At 55.2% G+C, this 21,253-nt stretch overlaps 4 protein-coding genes across 4 annotated transcripts; 2 read left to right on the forward strand and 2 right to left on the reverse strand.

Annotated features, from left to right (window-relative positions):
- Window positions 1-2,564: 2,564 nt before the first annotated feature.
- On the reverse strand, window positions 2,565-3,335 carry PHYSODRAFT_507945 (hypothetical protein; the record flags this gene model as incomplete). The annotated part of the gene is made up of 1 exon (XM_009530751.1): window positions 2,565-3,335. A coding segment is annotated over one exon (771 nt), but the record flags the coding sequence as incomplete, so codon positions are not given.
- Window positions 3,336-7,048: 3,713 nt separating this feature from the next.
- Window positions 7,049-9,594, reverse strand: PHYSODRAFT_333567 (hypothetical protein; the record flags this gene model as incomplete). Its single annotated transcript, XM_009530752.1, has 5 exons — window positions 7,049-7,523; window positions 7,599-7,899; window positions 7,978-8,316; window positions 8,842-9,070; window positions 9,139-9,594. 5 exons carry the CDS (start codon window positions 9,592-9,594, stop codon window positions 7,049-7,051), a joined length of 1,800 nt encoding a protein of 599 aa, XP_009529047.1.
- A 2,336-nt stretch (window positions 9,595-11,930) lies between these two features.
- On the forward strand, window positions 11,931-14,289 carry PHYSODRAFT_561151 (hypothetical protein; the record flags this gene model as incomplete). The annotated part of the gene is made up of 1 exon (XM_009530753.1): window positions 11,931-14,289. The coding sequence occupies one exon, from the start codon at window positions 11,931-11,933 to the stop codon at window positions 14,259-14,261; it is 2,331 nt and encodes a 776-aa protein (XP_009529048.1). The 3' UTR covers window positions 14,262-14,289.
- Window positions 14,290-18,424: 4,135 nt separating this feature from the next.
- PHYSODRAFT_508963 (hypothetical protein) lies at window positions 18,425-19,798 on the forward strand (the record flags this gene model as incomplete). The annotated part of the gene is made up of 1 exon (XM_009530754.1): window positions 18,425-19,798. One exon carries the CDS (start codon window positions 18,425-18,427, stop codon window positions 19,796-19,798), a length of 1,374 nt encoding a protein of 457 aa, XP_009529049.1.
- Between the last annotated feature and the right edge of the window lie 1,455 nt (window positions 19,799-21,253).

Consider the following 21,253-nt stretch of genomic DNA (forward strand, 5'->3'; position numbering starts at 1 on the left):
GCAGTGATTGCCATGGAAGTAGCACGAACAAGGTCGCTCGACTTCGTGGTTGAGTATGGAGTTGATGATGAAATGGGTATGCAAGCTGTCGACACCGGATACCCGCAGCAGACCGGGTGTACAATTGTCAAAATTGGGCTGTCATGCGAAAACATACCCGCAACGGAGCTAGCGTAAGTACGCCCAGTCTCCCGCGAATCAAGTCCGGTCTTCAACGAGCATAAGCCCGATCTTCTTGCAGGGAGACAAAACGAAGCCCGGCTGCCGCAGCTACGAACCAAGCCTCGTTTGAGGCAGCCACAGCGGTCGAGGGCAGAGAAGAAGCTCTGGGAACCGCGACCGAGTATTGAATGCGATGTGCGTTGATGCGAGAAAAGATTATGAAATGGAACGAACAACATGACGTTATTTTGGATTGGGATAGCACATGCAGCGTCGCCTAAAGCGCCACGGACCTCGGTCGACATTGGAAAAGAACGTGAACGAAACGGTGAAGCTGGAGCGGGGCCTAACGAGGCTAAATCTCCATCACAGCCTGAGCCAACACGCCCAGACTTGACCCGGCGGCGGAAGAAGTTTCACCCGACTCCTTCGTCTCCTCATCGGGGCTTGGAGAGCGAGAACGACGAGCGTTTGCGAACTCGGTCACCCATGGAGCGACCACCATCGAAGTCCGCAGAGAAGATTCGACCACGACCGACGACGCCACGGTTTCCCGAGTCGATCCGTTGGGGACAAACAACGGGACGTCGTTGCAAGGGGCGAAAGGAGTGTTGTAGGGGTGGTCTGCCAGCGCTTGGAACCAACAGTTACGCCACGGCTCGCGGGCATCCACGTCCGCCACCTCGGAGGCCCAGTCGTCGGAAGTGGGGACCCACTCCATCACCTCGAACGAGTATTGCAGGTACGACGGCTCCAGCAAAACCTCGGTGCGGTGCTGTGGAGGTTGTCCGCCGTACGTAATGGCCCCATTCCACACCTTGTGGAGCATCGGGTCTCGCAAGCGATCTGCACGATAACTGCGCTCTCGGTGGTACTTGGACCACGCTTGTCGAAGCGCTAGGACTTGCACGTTGCGCTGACCGAGGGTGTTGGCGAGGTTGTCGATATACGCCTTGACAGCTTTACCCCTAATCCAGTGGCGACGCTCCCACAAGGCGAAACCAAGGTCGCCCCTCTCGGTGGAGTGGTAGGAGTACCCCTGGAACTGCCGCCATAGGCGAACGAGAAGAGCCCGACCAGTTGCACGACGGGATATAGCCACCGAGGATGGAAAACCCGTCGTATCGATCAAACAAGGCTCGTCTGGGAAAAGCTGGCGCAACACTTGGAAGGGGTGAGCAGGATCCGTCCACAAGCCAAACTCCACGATTCCATCCACTGAACTGGGGGCGACCAAGCCGTCCTCGAAGACGAGGGGGACACTGGCGTTTTGGATGAGATGCCAGCATTCCGACGCTCCGGGTGCCGTGAAACCCGGCTCCAAGAACAGGGTAGCAAGACCACTGAGCTTAGGAGCTACGTCGGAAGCGTCAACCACTGCTGGGGCAATCGACGCAGGTCCAGCCCTCGATGAAGCTGTCACCGTTGCTGTTACCATCGCCCGAGCGTGAACAGAGGCCGACCGAGTGTGGAGTCGACTCGGGAGTGGCACGGTGGCCGCTTGTGAAGCTACAGGAACCCCGGTCGCGGCAGCCAGAGGAGAAGGAGCCTCCAAAGGAGCGACAGGTTGCGCCACCGAGGTTTCCTCTCTTTCGTCGGGGCCGAACATCTCCAGGAACAACGCTGCGCGGTCCTCGGAAGTCTCGGACTCAGGAGGCGACTCACCGCTAGGTGAACGGTCTGGCGGACCGCCAGAGCCCTCGGTGACCCCAGCAGCCGATTCTCGAGGGGCACGGCCGACGCCGGCTGTACCAGACGAGACTGGCGAAGGAATGGAAGTCGCCGCCGAAGGTGGAACCTCGGATGGAACCTCGATGACAGTACCGGAAGGCTCGGTAGCAGAACCTTGAACACCTTGAGCGCTGGCCGACACCCCCGGAATCTCGCCGGGCTCAAGATCATCTTGTGAAGTGTCGCTAGGACTCATACCCCCTCCAAACTCCACGTCAGACGATTCCTGCTGCTGGGCTGGGGCTGGCGAGGGAGGCGAGGCGCGACGGGCCAGCCGAGGATACAAGGGGACGTCTGAGTGTTCGTACGGGAGAGGCTGAGACTCCAACCAGCTTGAGCGAGCCGTCGTTGGACGCGCCATCGACCGAGGATGCGGGGAAATCTCTCCTGATGCCGAACGAGGACTAGATGGCGCGGCGGCCGCTGCAGCCCTGGCCCTCAGGTCGACTGACGGTCTGCCGAAGCGTTTGTGAGGAGGAGGCTGGGATGCCGTATTCCCGACGGAAGCAGACTCGGTTTGCCGACCCCGCTTGCGCGATGACGACTCAGTGGAGACCGGGGAACCAGCAGAAGCGCCCACCGAAGCAGCGGGAGCGGACGTAGCCTCGGTGGACTCAGCCATCGGCACGTCGGTCGTCTTGAACTCCTCTCCCTCCTCTGACGAGGATTCGTCATGGTGTGGACTCTCGACAGTGACCGTCGGTCGGTGGGGACAGCCCGAGAAGATTCCAATCAATCTCTGCGGCGGAGATGCCGGCTGAGGCCAGGATCAAGGTGTCGACGTCGAGTCCGTGTGCTGCCGATTGCCGACGAAGGATAGAATTCGCTCGCCGTAAGCTGTTGTTCTCGTCCGTCAACGCTTGAATGCGTGTGGGGATGACGTTTGCTCGGTCGCGGTCGGCCAACTGCTTCCGAAGCCTTTCCAACTGAGTGTTGTAGGTAACGAGGCTTGCACTTATACGCTCGTGGAGCTGGGTGTTCCGACGTACAGCAGCGGCTGAATCGGCCTCAGCAACGAGCGTCCGCTTCTCCAACGACTGAGTGACGTCAGCGTGGTGACCGATGGCCGCGTTTGCTTGCATCAACTGAGCGCTGGCGTTGCTGAGCTGGACGTGCATGTCCTGGACGAGGTCCAGAGCTTGGTCGCACTCGGAGTTGGCCGAGACGAGGAAGTAGTCCGACTTGGTCCGCAGGTTCATCTCTTCAGCGAGTTTATCTTTGGCGTCGGAGAGCTCTGCCTGCAGCCGGTTGTTCTCGCGGCGGAGGGCCACCAGTTCATCAGCCTCCGCAAGAGGGAGACGCGGAGGAGCAACGGCAGCAGCCAGCACCTCACCGACGTTAGTAGCAGCTTGCAGGCTGTGGTCGAGAGCAGCGTTGACTCGAGCCGGAGGTGAACGGGCAACACCCACGACGAGACGAGCGAGTTCCAGCATCTGCTGCTCGCCCAAGACGACCGCTGTCGGAGGAACCTCGGCCGGGCCAGCACCAGCTCCGGGAGTTGGCGACGGTGGAGCGCTGGCGCTTGGCGGCAGTGTCGGCGGCGAGTCGGGAGCCTCTTCACTGGGAATTGCCGGCGAGGGAGTCTCGGACGCCCCAGCAGCAGACTCAGGACTACTTGGAGGAGCCGGTGGAGGGTCGACCGAGGTCCCGGAGGCGGCAGGAATGAGCGTAGGGTCACCTGCAGGCGCGGCCGGGGCTGGGGGCACAGCACCAGCGGCGATAGGGGCGGGGGCACCCGCCGAACGAGCCTGGTGCGCCGGACGACGACCCGAAGCGTCGGTGGCGACATCAACAGCTCCCTGAGATGATCAAGAAAGAGATGGAGTCAACAACGAGGATCCGAATGCCAGTGAGGAGCCGCGGGAGCGACGAAAATACCGGTCCGGAGCACTGGAGAGCCCAAAGAGCAGCGGCAGCCGCGTCGGCGAATGAGGAGCCATGGAGTCGAAGAACTGAGGACGCCTAGACGCTAACCAGCGTGGGAGGCTCGCGTCGAGGCGGGGGCAGTTGTGGTATTGGAAAGTGGCAGTTTCCAACGCTGTTGACCCGCCAGCCCGACAATCAAGTTCAATCAAGGGGCGATCTAGGCGAGGTCAAGCGAGAGACGGAGATGGCTGCTTCTGATTGGATGATGACATTATCCTCGGTAGAGTGACAGGCAGTGGCCGAAGCGTCGTCGGGTCCTAATAGAACCCCGAACGAGGCTTCATGGTACCCACTTTTAGGTACAGATGCATTTAGTTACGTACTTCGGCCGCACTTATTAGTGTAGCCGCGGTCGTCATTTGATGTGTCCGGAATCGCCTTATTGCGATTGTTCACAGTAGATAGTTGTAAAGGGACATAGGACTCATCATAGGATGGTCAGAACGAGGCCCCCAGGGCCTCAGAAAACTCAGTAACAAAAAGACAGTCTTCCCCCCAAGCCAACTAGGGTCAAGTCCGACTTCGGTAAGTGTAGCTAGCTTATTGTAGTGCCTGGATACGCTCGGCTGCGTGTGGATGCCTGTCGGGGAGCTTATCGTGCATTGACCGAGAGTTTCCTCGGCAGCGCCAAGAGTTGGCGTGGCCGGAGAGGCAGGAACGGTATTAGAGTATCGTTCAGTATATATTTGTGGGATTAGAGTGTCCCTGAGTGTATTAGTCTACCTACCGAGGTTTTACCTTGGTCCCCCTGTATAAGGCCTAACACGCCGGTACCCTTCCTTCCTGAGGGACTGCAGTGGGGTTGCGCGAAAGCGCTACATAGTATCCTAGCCTTAGCTCGTGGCTAGCGGTACAGGTTTTTGGGTTGACCGAAGATAACCTAAGGTGCACAGAGGCGCTTGCAACCGACCCGGTGTAAGGGATCGTTCCTGATCTTCAGGTTTTGATCCAATAAGCGCTTACCTTTGCGGGTTAGCGTGTTGTTGGTGTCTCTAATACATTTTGGTAGAAGAGAATTTTCGTGGTATTACCACTCCACACTGCGGTCAATTGGTGCATATATGTTCGCCACGACTACATCCTGATCATCCAACTTGCCCGCTACTGCAACAAAATGTGGTGACCAAGCATGTTGCCACATTGGACGTGTGCCGGAGAAGGATCCATAAGGATTAATCAAATTTCCAACACCGCCGCGACGTTCCTCAGCTGCACCCCAGAACGAAAGGGTTGGGCGGTTCGGCGTCCCCATCGCGCTGCATACTCACGCTGGTAATGTTCAATCTCCTCGGTCTCAACATGTGTTTCTTGTATAAGCACAACATCTTGGTATCCATGCTTCGTCCTCCTCCCGAGTGGTGAAAGCCAACTTCCCTGCGCCGCTGCCGTGGCGCCGAAGCCCCGAACGTTTTGTGTGAGCATTGCAAACGTTCTATCTTCCGTATGCATAGCCTTCTCTACGTCATTCCGGGCAAGGCTGGCGCGGCCCTCTCGCTTCCTGATCTTCGCTAGTTTTCGTTTCTCTCGTTGGAACGCTTTTCGCCTACACTTGCCCATGTCTTGTGGCGTAATAGGAGAGAAGTGTTCACTGATGGTCTGCTGCGTTGTGCGAGCAGCAGAATCTGGCCTCCGCGTCGTCGAGAGTGCCGGCGCGGACGCATTCGGAGCCGCGAGGTCCTTAGTACGATGGTGAGCAGCTCTGGCGATGCGGCGTACCCGCTTCACCGTCTGCCCAGACCCGCCCCGAAGGGGCCACCAACGCGAGTTGCCAATCTCCACCCGCAAGAATACTGTCACAGATAGCCCCGACAAAGCGATATTCGTGATGCCACACCAGTCGTGCCCTATGCGGGACTCGCCCCATAGGAGTGGTGCTCCAGGTGCTAATCATCTAAGGTAACGCGTGTAAAAGATTCCAAACGTCATCCGTAAGCTCGACGTAGTTGTCACGGCACTGCTCCATCGATACCCACTGCCGAAGTCGCTGCCATTGCTTACTTGACCCCGCTAAAGTGTAAGAGGCCTCCGTAAGTGGCCGAGAGCGACACCCCTTCAGCCAAGTATCGCAAAAGGCGCGGACCTCGGGGGGCTGGGTGGGGTCTTCTAGAATACGAGAGATAGCTGCAGTCTGCTCCTGGTACGCTTCGCGTCTTCCCCATGCCAGTATGTCCTGCAGTGACCATTGTTTCGCTTCCAGCTCGGGATACGGCAAGAAGGCAAACATATGGCGAAGTGCCATGTAATTTTCCAGAAGCCACGGCTTGATGGCGGTCGCCGTCGTATTCTTTCAGTCCACCCGCGGAACACCGAGCTCATCACGGTGTCGTGTGGACCATTTAACAAATGCTTCCCGATTAGCCGCACAAAGAAGTCAATGTCTGTGACAGGAGCAGCACCAACTATCCGAGCGTAAGTGGCCTCGACTATCGCGCCTTTGGCAATCCGTGGTTCACGTAGCGGGAGTGTATCCATCCCCTGGGATCCCGGTTGGGATGGCTGAGATCCGCTGGCGTATCCATCTACACCATAGGCCTCATGAATGACCCGTTCCTCGGTCTCCATTTCTGCTTCGAGTAGACGCTCGTCAATCGGCATTGCGTTCAGAGATGGCAGTCCGAGACGAGCAAGCACCACGTCCAGCCGAGAACGCATTGGCATCTGTCTAATGATTGATGCGTTGATATGCGCCTGTCGTGAAACCACCTCTGACTCCTGTATAGTGTCCCCCGGTAAAGCATTGCGCTGCTGAACATCTGCCAACCATGCATAGGAATGATCTAGCGTATCCGCGTAATCGGAGTCTCCCTCCGCATTCCACAGCGTCAGAAGGTCGCCGTGCTGGACAGCGTAAAAATGCATTTCGTCTCGCTGTAAAATCATCATGGTTGGCATACTGTGCAGCAGCCAGCATTCCTCCAAGTAATCTCGGGCCACCCGATCCGTGAGAGATTCGACACAGCCTGACTCGTGCACTGCGCCATCCGGGAGTCGGTAGTCTGTGTACATGTAACGCTGCACTTGTGCGTCACCGTGTTGTTTCGCATCGAAAACGAGGAGGGGTTCATGCATGTATTGTGCCATAGCTCGTAACTCGTGTGTACCAGCCCAGAAGCTACCTGGCACCTCGGTGGTGACTAATCGGTCTCGTTCTTGGGCGTAATGTGCGAACAGACTAGCCGTGGCACTCGCAATTCCACCCCCACCCCCCCGACTTTCGATCAGGGTACAGTCACTGCAGCTCGGTTATCGGGTTCACAAGCTCCAGTTCGACATCCCGACGGAGATTGGCCATCATGATCGCGTAGACGACACGTTTCATCTGGTTTGCACCCCGTGTTACTTTAGCAGACCGTGGCAACTTAGCTCCATCGTAGTTGCTTGTCGTGGCATGAAACGCCAGCATAGCACACTGGCCAGTAGCGGCGACCTCAACTGGCCGCCCCTTGAAGCTCGCAAGCCAGTGCATAAGCTGCGTTGGCAAATCCTGATCGCCGTCGGCGGATCCTGCATGCGGAGCACCCATAGTAAATTCCTCATCGCTAGTCGGGCTGGAAAGCATGTGCGTGTTCGGCGGCTGGTCAACCGGCATTGACGCAGCATGTGCAGGCCGTTCAGAATGTACCGACGGTGAAACAAATCTGTCCATAGTACTCTGCACCAAGTCGCCGTGCACGGGTGCAGCTGCCACCACGTCATGACCCTCGCTGCCAGTAGGCGTAAGATATGTAGCCTCACTTCTTAGTCGCTTTGCGCGCAAGTCCCGTTCCAGATCATCCTACCTTCGTCGCTCAGCTTGTTCTGCCAGCGCATCAGCGCCAACGTCCACGACAGGTTGGAAATGGCTGGTGCCTGCCGTGGGGTCTTGTGTGACCACATCCGTTTCAGATTTAGGCTCAGCACACTCATGCTGCACATTCATGTCGATGTCCGAATTCTTCCTTGCAGCTTCCGGGTACGCATACGATGCCTCGTCAACGTCTCCATCTGCATCATTGTCCGAAATATCCATATCGTCTTCTAAATCACTATCTTCCTCGGTAAGTACAGCGTAGAGCCCGATCGCTTCCTCGCGCTGAAAAGCTTCAAATCGCTTTTGTGGTTTTGCTGCCCCCCGGCGCTTGCCAGTCTATTGCTTAGCTGCGGCTTGGCGTGGCGTACGAGAAGGAGTATCGACGGCGCTATCTGGCACTGTGTCCTTGCTCACCGATGCCGCGGCCTTCTTTTTCGCCCGCTTAGCAGCTTTGGACAGCTTAGTCGAGAAGTCTGCGCCGGGTGCAGTAGGCTCAGTTGGACCTGGTGTGGAGGCAGTAGGTGAAGGTTCCGTGGTTCGCCCTGTCCCCGATTCAGCAGTGGTAGAAATACCCACTGGTTGCTCCAGCGTGACCCCAGGGTTACTGGCCAACCCATCGCGTTGCAAAGTCAAAAGGGCCATGAGTTCCGAGACGTTATCGACTTGATACGCAGTCGGTTTGACAGGTGACACACGGGTCACGCTGCCTCGGTAAACACGGGAAAAACGCGCTTGAACTGCCTCCAGTTTTGATGTGAGCACCTTGTATATTTTCACTCCATGACGAGGGCTGTAGCATCTGGGGCACGGCTGTCTGAGGTTGTTTTGGTACCAAGGCTGTTGTATCCGTGTCAATCCGCGTCACGTCGACCAGAGTGATCTTGTGCAAAGATGACATGGTAAAACCGATTGTCATAGATATCAGTCTTCATGCTCCTTGGATACTCGACATCCAACACCTTCGCTCCAGAGATTTGTCCGATAGCTCTAGCGACTGTAGCAAGACCAAGCTGTGTTGCGCCGTAGATCCTAATCGCGTATTGCAGCTGAAGCTGTGCCGCCGTGTAGCTGCCGGTACCTTCATTCCCTGGGCGACGACTCGTATCACTCAAAGTGATAACTTCACGTTGGAAGCGAAAAGCTTTTTTTAATCCAAAGCAGTGCTTGGCGCTTAGAGTAAAAGACAAATCTCAGAGTGTGATTTCCATCGTAAGAAAACCTCTTGACATCACCGATGAGTCGATGCATCATGGATCGTCCTCGACCCGCCTCGTCAGTGTTCGCGTGAAAAAGTTCTTGCAGAATTGCCAAGTGCGGCGCATTCCTTGCAAGGCGAACGCTAGGTGGCAGATTCGCCGTGAGCGAGAAGTTGAGGTGTAGCTCGTGAAAGTCTTCCAGCAACGCGCGGTGTTCGCTGATCATGATCTCCTTGATGAAGTGCGGCGGGTGCAGGAGGTCCAACTCTCCACGTGTGTAAGCAAGCAGTGTAGCCGCCTCAGCTTCCGTCCACGTTCGAATACTTTCGTCACCGCGCACAGTCGCCTGGGCAAGTGCAAGACTACGCATGTCTTGAACGGCTGACGTCCAAGGATTGTCATGATATTCGTCCAGTCGGTCGTCAGCGTAGCTAGTAGTTGCGCCCGCTCAGCCGGTTTCCATACTCCATGCAGCATCTTCGACTTCAGCGCCTCCTCTTCACTCAGACAAGTCGTCCCACTTATCCCGGCCTGAACACGCTGCAGCCAGGATCCTCCGCCAAGCGAGATTGGGGTGGTTGCAACTGGTCCAGTCGTCTTCATTGACGCCCCCGTGGTAGCTGGGAGTGTCCGAGGGGATGGGCCAGCAAAGTTAGTTCTCGTGATGTCCATGTCAGTCGCGCTGCCTTCGGCATCAACTTGCATGGCCGTGGCTTGAGACGCCAGTCTTGCCGAGCCCGTGGCTGGGCTAGGTGGCCCAGTGTCCGGTGGCTCATGAGCATGTTGCATGCTGGCCAGCCAAGGTGTCGCCTATACAAAATCCAAGTATAAGCCGTGGGTAGTTTATAAGGGTTTCTTGAGCCGTCTGTCTCCCAGCCGGAGATTTGGAGAGTGATTATTACGACGGATTTGCTACGAGAAATCCGCCACGTTTATGACCGTAGCAAATATCGAGATTGTGTGGGTTTTGGTAGAGCTCCAATGATGTACTTTATATATGTCGGTAGCAGCACCTCCAGTTCTGTACTCGTCTGGCCCACCTAAGAAACAACATTTCTATCTGGCCGTCAAAAACTATTCAGAAATTATCATTTGGGGGTAAACAATACCTCAAAATAAAGGTCAGATTTGGTGTTTTCGCGTCAGCTCATTGGCTGCTTGAAAACAGCAGGATTCAAGGAAACAGAGCAAGTTTTCTGAATCCAGATTTGGGTAACATTAGGATTTTTGCGTAATGGTTACAAATTTTAGCGATATGCAAAATGATAGGTACCATTGGGAAGATCACTTAACTGCCGATGCGGAGAATCATTGTAGAGTATGATAGCGCTCCTGTGGGCGTTGTGGTGCTCGTATATATTTTGAGGTTTTACTAATCGATTTCGTCGATTTGCCTTCCAGTCGAACTTTATGTCCAATCATATGGCTTAAGTCCGATTTATAGCCAATCCAATGCGATCTGAAAAAGTTGAGGTTTAATAGAAATGTTGTTTCTTAAGTGGGCCAGAGGAGTACACGTGTACAGTAGTGCGCTGATATGTGAATTTGCGCATCACTGGTGACTTCTCTACGGATGAGAATTTCGGGCTGTGTACAGTACATGTAGGACCAGCGAAAGTGCCACCTGGCTTGTGCTGCGAGCAGAAACCTGTCATGTACAATTCCAACTCCAACAGCATGTCATTCATGTAGCTACATGTATTGTGGTTTTCAAATATTTTGCCGCCCGATTTGACTTGTTATCTCGGAGTCCGATTTATATAAAATGGAGCTCCTACATGATCGGTTAGTCCAATTTAGCTATATCTGGCCTGAGTTAGTAGCATAAGGCTCAGAGGGGAGGCATTCCAAGCTGGCCATTGGCCAGCTTGTGAGGTGAGGAGGTATGGCCACTGGCCATACCTCCTCACCTCTCATGACGCATTAGAACTGCAAGACATTGGGGACAATAGTACACTGTACATAGACACTTCATAGCACTATGGCCAGCTAAATCACCTGTGTGATCATCTACGGCCGCTACAACCTCGATCTGAGAGGGCCCCAGACATGTTTTCGCGGCGGTCCCTTTTGCCGGCGAAAAGCGGCATTTCTGGCCCCTGCTTCGCAACTCGCAGCCCCCAGACGCAAATCGGGCCAGATATAGTTTGCTTCCCTCAGCCCCTCCTGCTAAATCGGAGCCCTCCAGCAAATCGGGCCCGATATATCGGATCTTGGACCACCCGATTTGCCAAAACGGATGAAAGCCACAATATACAGCTGCATTACATGTATTCTTGTATGTCCCCACTTACGAGCAAATGCGTAAAGTAAAGTGGATTTATTGGCCACGGTGCGTGGAGGATACATATTGCTGAGAACCTGCAGTCTTGCACAATATCCTGTGTTTGCGCTGACAATTTTAGGTCTTTGCTGCACTTAGTATTTACTAAGTATAGATATTTCTGTAATTATTTTTAGCAGGCAAGAGGATGGTTCGAGTCATTAATTACATGGGTCATTCCTGCACTTCAAGTCATGTTCAGCAGCAGGGTTCGTACCGCAGAGCTGAGTCAACTTTTTAAGGCGTAGATGTTTGCTCCTCGCTATACGGGCAACTTCAAGGTCCACGTTTTGTCCGCCCAATTCCTAGAGCATCGACGTCTGTACATACATGTCTATAGGCTTCTTCTTGATCATTTGGGAGCTAGGTATAGCTCCCAAGGGCACAGCCAGGATGCGGAGCTACTGCATTTGAATACATGTATTTCGTTCCAACGTTGTACACCTTGTCCCTCCGCAACCATAGCAAATGTCTTCGGGGAGCTATCTTCACGACGTCCCGCGGGCTCAGCTCCAGGTAAAAATGGACACACGCTTTGAGGTCTTGTCTCCTTCCCTCCTTGGTCGTTAGGCACGAGTAGATTGAGCGCTGAATAGTCATAGAAACTCGAAGATGAAGCCCAAGCCAGGCAACAGGAACGAGTTGCAGTGCACGTTCGGAGCCAATCAAGGGTCGTCGAGCCGTGAGGCACGCGTCCCGCGCGTGCCATCTCAGCGTCAACATTATCAGGAGGGGATTTACTCGGGCTCCGATATGGCCGAGACTCCGGTCTCAGTGCAGAGCTTTCCGCCGATAGTCAACGATGGCGTCGGACTACGAGCCGGAGGTGGAACCGGCGCTGTCTCCTCCTCGTTCGAGGCTGAGCCACAAGCACCGCCACGCTGGTCTGTGGAGATCGGCGCTTGCTTCGACGTTGAAGTTGCTCGCGTCTCTGTGCTTCGTGCTCTTCGTTGCGGGTCAAGCAGCGTATGTGTCGCCGCTCTACCGAGAATACATCCAGGCCAAGGTGGCGGCGTGGTGGGAGTCCCACGAGGAAATGGTGGACCCGTCGTATCTGCTGCTGGTCGGGGTGGGTCCTACGCTCACGTGTGTGCTGCTGGTTCAGTGGGTGCGTCGACTGCAAACGCAGCGCGGAGTTTGGTGCGTGGCCACGCTGCTACGACGCAGACCGTCGCCAAACTGGCTCAGCTACGGCGAACTGTTGTTCCTTGCGGTACTCGTAAGCGGCAACGCGCTGGTCTTCTGGTACGGGTATACCAAGCGTCATGGCCACAAGCCGCGATTCACGGGAGACCCGCCACACCCGCAGCCCTCTCCGCCGTCAGGGTCTTCTCAATACGTGAAGATGGTCGGCAACGCGTTGGGCTTCAACTGCGAGTTCAACATGGCACTGCTCTTCCTGCCGGCTACGCGCAACAGCGCGTGGATGGAGGCTATCAACATGTCGTACGCGAACGGCATCAAGTATCATCGATGGCTCGGCGTCGCTGCTGTTTTGACCGGGATCGTTCACTGTGCGTGTTACTACTACTGCTGGCTGGAGGACGGGAGGTGGCAGCAAATGGCTCTGCCGTGTTGGGACTGTTCGCTGCGTGAGCGGAAGGGGAGGAAGATCTGGGTCAATGTGTTCGGCGAGGCCGCGCTGCTGTGTTTCCTGTTGATCGGAGTGACGTCGATCCCCTGGGTGCGACGGAAGATGTTCAATCTCTTCTACAATATTCATCAGCTCCTGTTCGTAGCAGTGATCTTCACGATATTACACTGGGCGAGGGCGCTGTGGTTCCTCCTCCCCGCACTCGTCGCCTATCTCATCAGTCGCGTGCTCTCGCACTGCAACAGCTCCACTGCTGCCCAAGTCGTGCAGTTCTCCGCGCTCTCTCCTACACTCTGTAAGCTCGTAATCGCGCGTGTTCCAGGGCAACGAGGACAGTTCCACGTCGGCCAGTTCGTGTACGTGAACGTGCCGGCCATCGCGCGGCTGGAATGGCATGCATTTACCATCGCGTCGTCTCCGCGAAAGTCGTTCTACGATCAATCGTCTTCTAACAGCATGACGCTCGTGGTCAAGGCACTGGGCGACTGGACGGACAAGCTGATGGAATACCAACAAAAGTGTGAGCGCGACGGCATCAAGCCTGAGGTGTATGTGGATGGGTACTACGGAGCCTCGTTGGGTCAAATCTACTCCGCGTACACAAGTGTAGTTCTTGTGGGTGGTGGAGTCGGTGTCACACCGTTGCTTGGCGTACTGGAGGATATCTGCGCTGCTGCAGAGACTCGTCAGATTCAAGGTCGAAGGATATTCCCGCGACGTGTTGCCGCCATCTTCGTCGTGCGAGAACTAGAACTCCTGAAAGAGATGCACCCTCTCCTAGCGCGCATCCGTGACCTGGATCCTCAAGGTCGCTACATTTCCGTGAAGTTGGCGCTGACAACGACACCTCGACCCGAAGAATTGGATGCGTCACTTTACTCTAAAGATATGTGGCCGGAACATTCGCCCTCACTGTACAAACCACACCAAGATCGAGAGTTTAATCTCTCTACTAAGCAAGGCTGCCCGTTTGGAGCGTCTCTAGGCTCCGGTGGCATTGCAATGCTTCAATTCGTCATTTTTGGGGTCGTCGTTGGACTTTTGATGACATTCCAGTTTGGCAACGGTGTTTTAATCGACGGACTGCAGGATAGCGTGTGGGTGATACAGCTTCTCGTCAAGGCGTTCGCGCTATTTGCTGCTGGTATCTGCGTTTACGGTGGGATAGCGGTGTTGCGGTGGACTCGCTGGGCTGAAGCGGAATCCAAATCACTAACGCCACCGTACACTTTGGAGAATGCGGGACTCGAAGAGAACCTTCTACCGCAAACTCGACAAGAAAGGATCTACGCCGGAGTGTGCACATACCGAGACCTGCTGAGCGATCTCCAGGTCGAGGTTGGGGGGAGACCAGATCTGGCGGTGCATCTTCGGGGGCTACATACAGAACATCGCCAGCGATGCGCAGGCGGCGGGTGTAGATCTCCCATTGGTGTGTTAGTGTCAGGCCCAGAGAGCTTGAAGACTGCTGCTGCTAGAGCTGCTGTTTTAGTTGGTGCGGGGGACTTTGACATCCGCGAAGAAGAATTTGAGTTATGAACGAAGCGAAAAGCTGCAATTTTCGATGAATCTTACTGGTACGAATGCGCGTTGATAGACTGGGAAACCATCATCTTGTGCGTATTCTCCGTCTGCTGACTGGTGTCCTCCCATAGTGCTTTATGAAATTCATTTCAGAGCTAAAAGAACGACGCGCAGTCAACACACCACCGGAACTGTCCACGCTGTGCCTTATTCGCGTCAGTATCTTCAATTGTTGAGTTTCATCGCCAATTTCAATCGAAAATCGGGTCGGATCTTCCATTTGGCGGTCATGCTCGGCTTGTAGTTGTTGAAGCCATGTCGCTACCAGTTCTTCTCTTTTGTCTTCGTCCGAAGAGACGATCTTCACGGCGGTGTCGATCGCAGCGATCAGAATTTGACAGACTGGAGCAAAAGTTGCAAGTTCGATGAGAAGCCAACCCTCGTAGCTCCATCACGCGGCTCCAGTAGGAATAGATGGGCACGTCGACGTTGTCCCACCCGATCCGATAAGTGAGAATGACAAAATCATGAAGAAAACGCTGGCCGAGAGCGCGGAACGGAAAGCGCGCTTCTTCGTCGAGCTTGACCCTCGTGCAGCTTGTGTGTGAGCTTCTTGGCAACTGCGCGCATGCTCGGTAGACCTCGACATCCAACACGAGTTGATCACAGCTCAGTAGGCGAACCCTTCCAGAATAAAGAAGAAAGCGGTTAACCAATAGGCTCAGTTGGCTGTGAAGAAGACCAAGATTTCTAAGCTTTGTTCAAAAGTCTCATTTGAAGTCGAACTCACAACACCAGTCGCGTTTCTTCCTCTTGAGGCTCAACTCAACGGAGATGTCTAGGGTGGCCAGCAGAGGCTCAATGAACTCCCTCCTGCCGTGCAGCCCACTCCCCGCTGCATGCGGGGGTCAAGATTGGTTGCTACAGAGGAAAACATGGCGATAATTGAGACGAAAAGAGAGGGAGAAGATATCGATATCATTATTTTGCGTCTCGTCGCTGCAGCAGACATCAAAGCATGGTCCTAGTGTCGAGGAAGTGGAGGGAGCTGACGGAGCACCTAGTCAAGTACAAGTAACATTCATCCGAAATATCGCTAAAGTCGGTATACGTTTTCTTCGTCGGCATTTTGACTTATTCTTTGTATGCGAACCTTTGTTTTATCGATAGAACTGATGGAACAAGTTGAGCAGGGATAAATAGCTAATTCGAGCTATGTCGAAATTTTGCGTTTATCTGACCATAATGTAGCGTACAAATATAGATTACCGCGCTGAGAATCATTCTTTCAAGAAAAATACTGCCGGGTTGAGTGTGCTAAAAGCGTCAATCTTTCATTTTCCATCATTTGCCATCTACTTCGAAGTACAAGATAACCGACTACATCGCCACTACATGTACCTGGGGCGGATCTTGGCCTTGGAAAATGGGGTGGCAGAAAAAAAATATGGGGGGGGCGGGGCGGGGCTGGGGTAAATGGTCAGAATCCAGAGCAAAACACGGCTGAAATCGGCTAAATCGGGTCAAAATCTCAAAAAAAATGGGGGGCATGCACCCCCCCCCCCATTTTGACTGAAGATCCGCCCCTGACTCGAGCTGAAGTACATGTACGGGCACCGTCACAACAAGCGCCGAAGGCATCGGACACTGTACTGTGTGACTGCAGCAAACAGCCACGGAGAAAGGATGTTGCGATTGTTCACTTCACAGCCTAACGTTAGGGGCTGGTCGCGCTGGCTCGTGCTGGTTAGTGGTGTGTCTCCGTATTGAGGGCCTCAATACGGAGACACACCACCTCAATTTGAGGCACGTGCTGGCTGTGAAGTTGTTGTCGATGGAAGGCTATTGTGGTACACGTGGTGTAATAGTGGGGTCCGATTGGTAGAGCCCAAGATTCGACACTTCTGATTGGCTAATAGAACGGCAAGTTGAATTTGCCTTTCTGGATCAGCTTTGTTTTTGGTCCCCAATGAGGACTGCACTGTATGCGTTAATATCTTCAATATGAATCGAGTTAGGTCGAACTAACTACCAATATTACATGTATACACTAGATATCATACTACGATATTCTCAATGTAGCAGAGCTGCAGCTACAACTAAGATTTTGACAAACGCAGCCAGAATTTCGTGTTGCCTGTATTGTATCCGTTGTTCTACTAAGATACTGAAGAAATATAAAACTCGATTGTATTTTATAACTAGTAAGAAACAGCAAGCGTCGATGTATGTATCTTATGAGCTATGAGTATATTATGTCGGGTAGGTAGAGTAGATTTTTTTATAAGGACAAATATAATCCACGCTGTTAACAGTGTCGTGGTTCGAACGGCTTGAAGCAATCCCTTCATCTACGTGAGATCGGACCTCCCCCGTCGGTATATTTATGATCTCTGTAGCGGTAGCCATGCACAAACGGCGCCGTCGGAGCAGTGGTCTCGCTCACCAACCGACTCCTTCGGCGTGCAAATCTTTATACTTGAAATTTGTATGAAATGCCTGTTAAACCCGTCGTCGGAAAACGTGCCACGACTCAGCGGCGGGCGAAACTCAGTTGGTGACGGTTCTGTCACTGGCAACGAAACAGTTAAATGACTGGTTAGAAGAGACTGCAGCTTAAGAATCACATCCTTTTACACTCAAGAAAAGGCAACACAAAATAATTTTCCATTTTTCAGTCTCCCAATTGATCTCCAAAAATCTAACAAACCACGGATCTTACGATGACGCCGACGACACCGTACGAAAGCTCGGGCTGCAAGCAGCGAGCAGCGAGCAGCGTTACCGTGGCCTCGCTCCGTGTCGCAGTGGCCTATCAACCAGCTCTCCGACGGCGACTCCCACCTTCCCTGCAGAGCTCGTCCAAGTCGACAATGCGATCACCAAGGACCTCCAAAATTTGGCTCGTCGTGCGAAGTCTGCTCGTGCATAAGGAGGTCGAGCAGCGCAGCCGACGGCGCTTTCTTCATGCATGCTAAGCCAGTCACATCGCGTTCACGCGAACACGTGCGCCGCTGGACCGAGTCGCGGGTGCAAGACCAAGATGTCGCCGAACTTCATGCACAGCTAGCGGGTATCGGTAGCTTGACCTGGACCGCCGGCCTGTCCGTCGCATTCGCCGACAATTTGCGCTAGCGACATCTGCAGGCTTACCGAGTCTCATTGGCCCGAGGCACGAACCGCGGACACCTCGATGGACCATCGCGCAGTGATCCGGCGTGTGTCCTTCTGTTCGAGCGGCTGTTGGCGTCTCAAAGCCGGGCGAGCTTTAATCTGCTGCGTTATTGTAGTAAAATGTACCGCGCTGGTGGCCAGCCATCCGCCTGGACAAGGGAAAGTGGCTTGAACAGGTCGACAAAGCCGCCCCGAGCACATCACGAGGATCTCGCGTTGCGTCCGGACGAAGGCCCCGAGACCGACTCCCTGATATCGAGCGTGTACACGTCCAGATACCAGCAAGGTGCGTGATACTATTTTTCTTGCATTGCAACGCGTGCAATGCTGCCGCTATCGGATGTGGAGGGGAGCTCATCAGGAGAGGAGGGAAGGCACGCGCCCTTGGAGGCGTCAAGTGACAGGCGAGGGGGCTCAACCACCGAGACGAGCAGCTCCAGTCGCGCATGACGCAGACTCACTCTTCATTCTGCGCAGCGCGCAACAAACGCCGCCTGCCTCCTCCCCCTCACACGATGGCGAAATGGTTGAGGCTGCTGGCGCTCGTGACGGCAGCGGTTGTCGCCACCTCCAGCCCCACAGCAGAGGCGAAGACGTCCGTCGTAGTCACTCGCACGTACACACCCGCGACGCGGACGCCGTCCGTGGTCGCCACTGTAAGGCCGCCGTCGGAGGAGCTCGACGATGACTCGGACGACGATGTCGCCGCGGCCGCTGCTTCGTCAAGATCAGTTAGCGCGAGTGACCTCGACTCGGAAGACGACGACGATGATGAGGGGGAAGATGACTCATTCTCCTCCGGGGGGTCCTTGGCCATGGTCCCCGTTCCTTCGAACATCAAGATCGGCTCCACCGCCGGCACGAAGGACAAGATCGTGTCCACGTACCGCAACTGGGTGGGCCCGAGCATCGGCAAGCCCTCGGACCCGGCGGCCGACAAGGCGTGCTGGCGCAAGGCGCACATTATGGATACCTGCCCGTACGGTTACGACTACAACACTAAGATGTGCTGGGCCGAGTGCCCCATGGCGTTCCCCGTCGAGTGCGGCTTCCAGTGCATCCGCCAGAACGACGACTGCGGCTCCGAGATCTACGCCAAGTTCGTGAGTGTGGCCAACGCCTTCTTCTCGGTGCAGATCCTGGGTGTCTTTGGATCCTTCGCCAAGCTCTCCAAGACGGTGCGCGTCGGCATCAAGTGCGCGCGTGCCATGTTCGGCACGATCCGCGCTATCGTCAACTACATCCGAGCGCTCAAGGTGTCGGACCCGCAGCTGGCGGAGGACAAGATCCTGCTGGCCCTCTACCAGACGAGCTACATCACCATCGACCTGCCTGTAAGTATCGTCATGTGCATGGGCAAGTCTTACCCGTGGGAGGTGCTAGACCCCGCCAGTGTGCTCATTGGCACGGTGCAGGTGATGCTGGGCGAGATCCTGGCCCGCCAGGACAACATCACCAAGTCCTGGGGCAAGTTCAAGGCCTTCCTCACGGGCTCCAACTTCACGTACGCCGTGAACGACTTGAACGAGACCGAGATCTCGTCGCTCAAGACCGGAATGGAGTCCAATTCCACGTGCGGCTACGAGCTGCAGCGGCTCACGGACCGCACGTGGCGCACGATCGCCGAGATGAAGCAGGAGAACCCGGAGATCTCCACGGACGACCTGCGCGTGGCCGTGTACAAGTCGGACTTGATGCTGCACGACATCCCGACGGTCACCAACAACTGCATGGACCAAATGATCCTCGAGTCGGACGAAGCCACGGCCTACAAGACGCGCGACACGCTGCGCAAGACATACGGCGTGATCGTGGACGACTTGATCGACAAGGGCAAGAGCGACAACGGCACGTCGCTCACGGCCAAGCAGTACACACGCGTGGTGGCCGACAAGGTCTTGATGACGATCGCCACGCTCTTCTACATCGACCTCACGCGTATCTCGGGCATGCTGTCCGAGTACATCCAGATCATCTGCGGGCCCACGCAGCTCGTGGGCGAGATCGACGACGGCACGGACGACAACACGCTTGGACTGCGGATCGTCGGCGCCGCCTTCAAGGGCAGCACGAGCTCCTGGAAGCGCCGGGGCGACGGCGTCGTCCGCATCACCTTCGTGAGCACCGACACCAAGGACGTGACGGTCAACATCATCTCGGGCGGCGACAAGTTCGACGAGCAGGACGTCCCCGCGGGCAAGACCGTGACTTGGACATCCAACGTGACGGCGCTGGGCGGCAGGACGCTGTACCTTGATCGCTGGCGGCCTGGGTTCCTGGGTCTGCCGGGTACCGGCGGTGGGTCGTTGAAGCTCTGGGTGCCTCGCGCGAGCGAAGGCGGCCACCTCGACCTCACCGCCAAGCTCAACGTGAGCTAGCTAGATAGAGAAACTACCTATAACTTAGAAGTCGAGTAGCTACAAAGTGCAGTGCTAAGCAAATTAATTAATGGCAATGAGTGAAGTGAATCACCGATTGATCAGAAGTTACAGTGAAGCGAGCGCTGCGTGCCTTTAGTGCCGCAAAGGTACCGAACGTTGCCCGCCGGAAGCCATGGCCCTCAACGAGTCTCGTTGAGGGCCGCGTCTCGTTCAACGAGACGCGACGCGTGCCTTCCGGCGGCACGAGCCACAGCGTTGAGAAGGTATTGGCGCGGACGATCTAATCCAGCGAGCAGAACGCGGTCTCTGCGCGGTCTCTGCGCGGCCCGCATCGCCTCGGATTTGGCGCCGGGGCGTGTGGCTTTCGCCAATAGGCAGCTCCGTGATACATTCAGGATCGTGAACACCCGTCGTCGGACAGAGCGCAGACGGTTGGCTCCGGCGGTGTCTTCGAACACCAAATTGATGTGGGTGGGGCTATCCTATCCCTCAACAATCTCCTCGCCGCATTGGAGGCATGTGATAAGCTGACTGTGCCAACCACCGCGGAAACGTTAGACCCAATGCCGAGTACATGCATGTACATGTGCGCATGAAGCGTTCGTGGCAGCCCATAGATGAATGGAGGGCGGGGAGGGAGGCATGCGTTGAGACGAGGACCAGGCCTCGTCGTCATGTGAAGTGATGTCTGTCTGTCAGTCTGTGCACCATCTGGTTACGGAGTACCGCCGAAGATACACTTCAGACTGAAGTTCAGGTAATTTGGTCGGCAGTGAAGCCCGCACCACTGGGAAGCAATGGCCGCCATTGCAATGCTGGTGAATCTGCACCTTAATGCCAATGTATGTCGTGTTAGAAACAAACTATGACTTTGGTGTGAGCCAAATGCTGTGGACTAACCATGAATCGAGTCGATAAAATGATGGCATTGGAGTGCACAGTAGACAGTTTGACGTGAAGACGTACATGTACACACAGCACTGGAGTGGCAGGGATTTCGCGCCGACCTTTGTCTGGTTCGGCACGCTTGGAACGGACCAGCAGAACCGGGCATTGCCTGCCTACTTAAGTAGTTGACAAGTCCGACCAGTCCGCCTCGTTTTGACAGGCCTAGCATTGCTAGTAGCAACGCAAGATCGGTGGCGACGCTATTGGCGGATGGCACGAGGACCGCCGGGTGTACGGAGCTGTGTCGCCGATACGGGTGTCAAGATTTGACACGAAAGCACGGTTTCGAGGCCCGCAGCGCAGCTGGAAGCCATCGTCGCAGTCGCAGATCCAGCGCGGCAAACGCCGCCACGTCCGCGCTGACAGTGTACAGTAAATGCAGTGGCGCCTTTCATGGTAAAAACTTTACGCCGTAGAACTTGGCCCAGAGGCAGCCTTCGCCCACGCAAGTATGCATTGAGAAGTAGGTTCTCTACGCTGTACCTAGCTGTGTTGTTGTGTATC

This window comes from Phytophthora sojae (genome assembly GCF_000149755.1).
Source record: "Phytophthora sojae unplaced genomic scaffold PHYSOscaffold_5, whole genome shotgun sequence".
Lineage (NCBI taxonomy): Eukaryota > Oomycota > Peronosporomycetes > Peronosporales > Peronosporaceae > Phytophthora > Phytophthora sojae.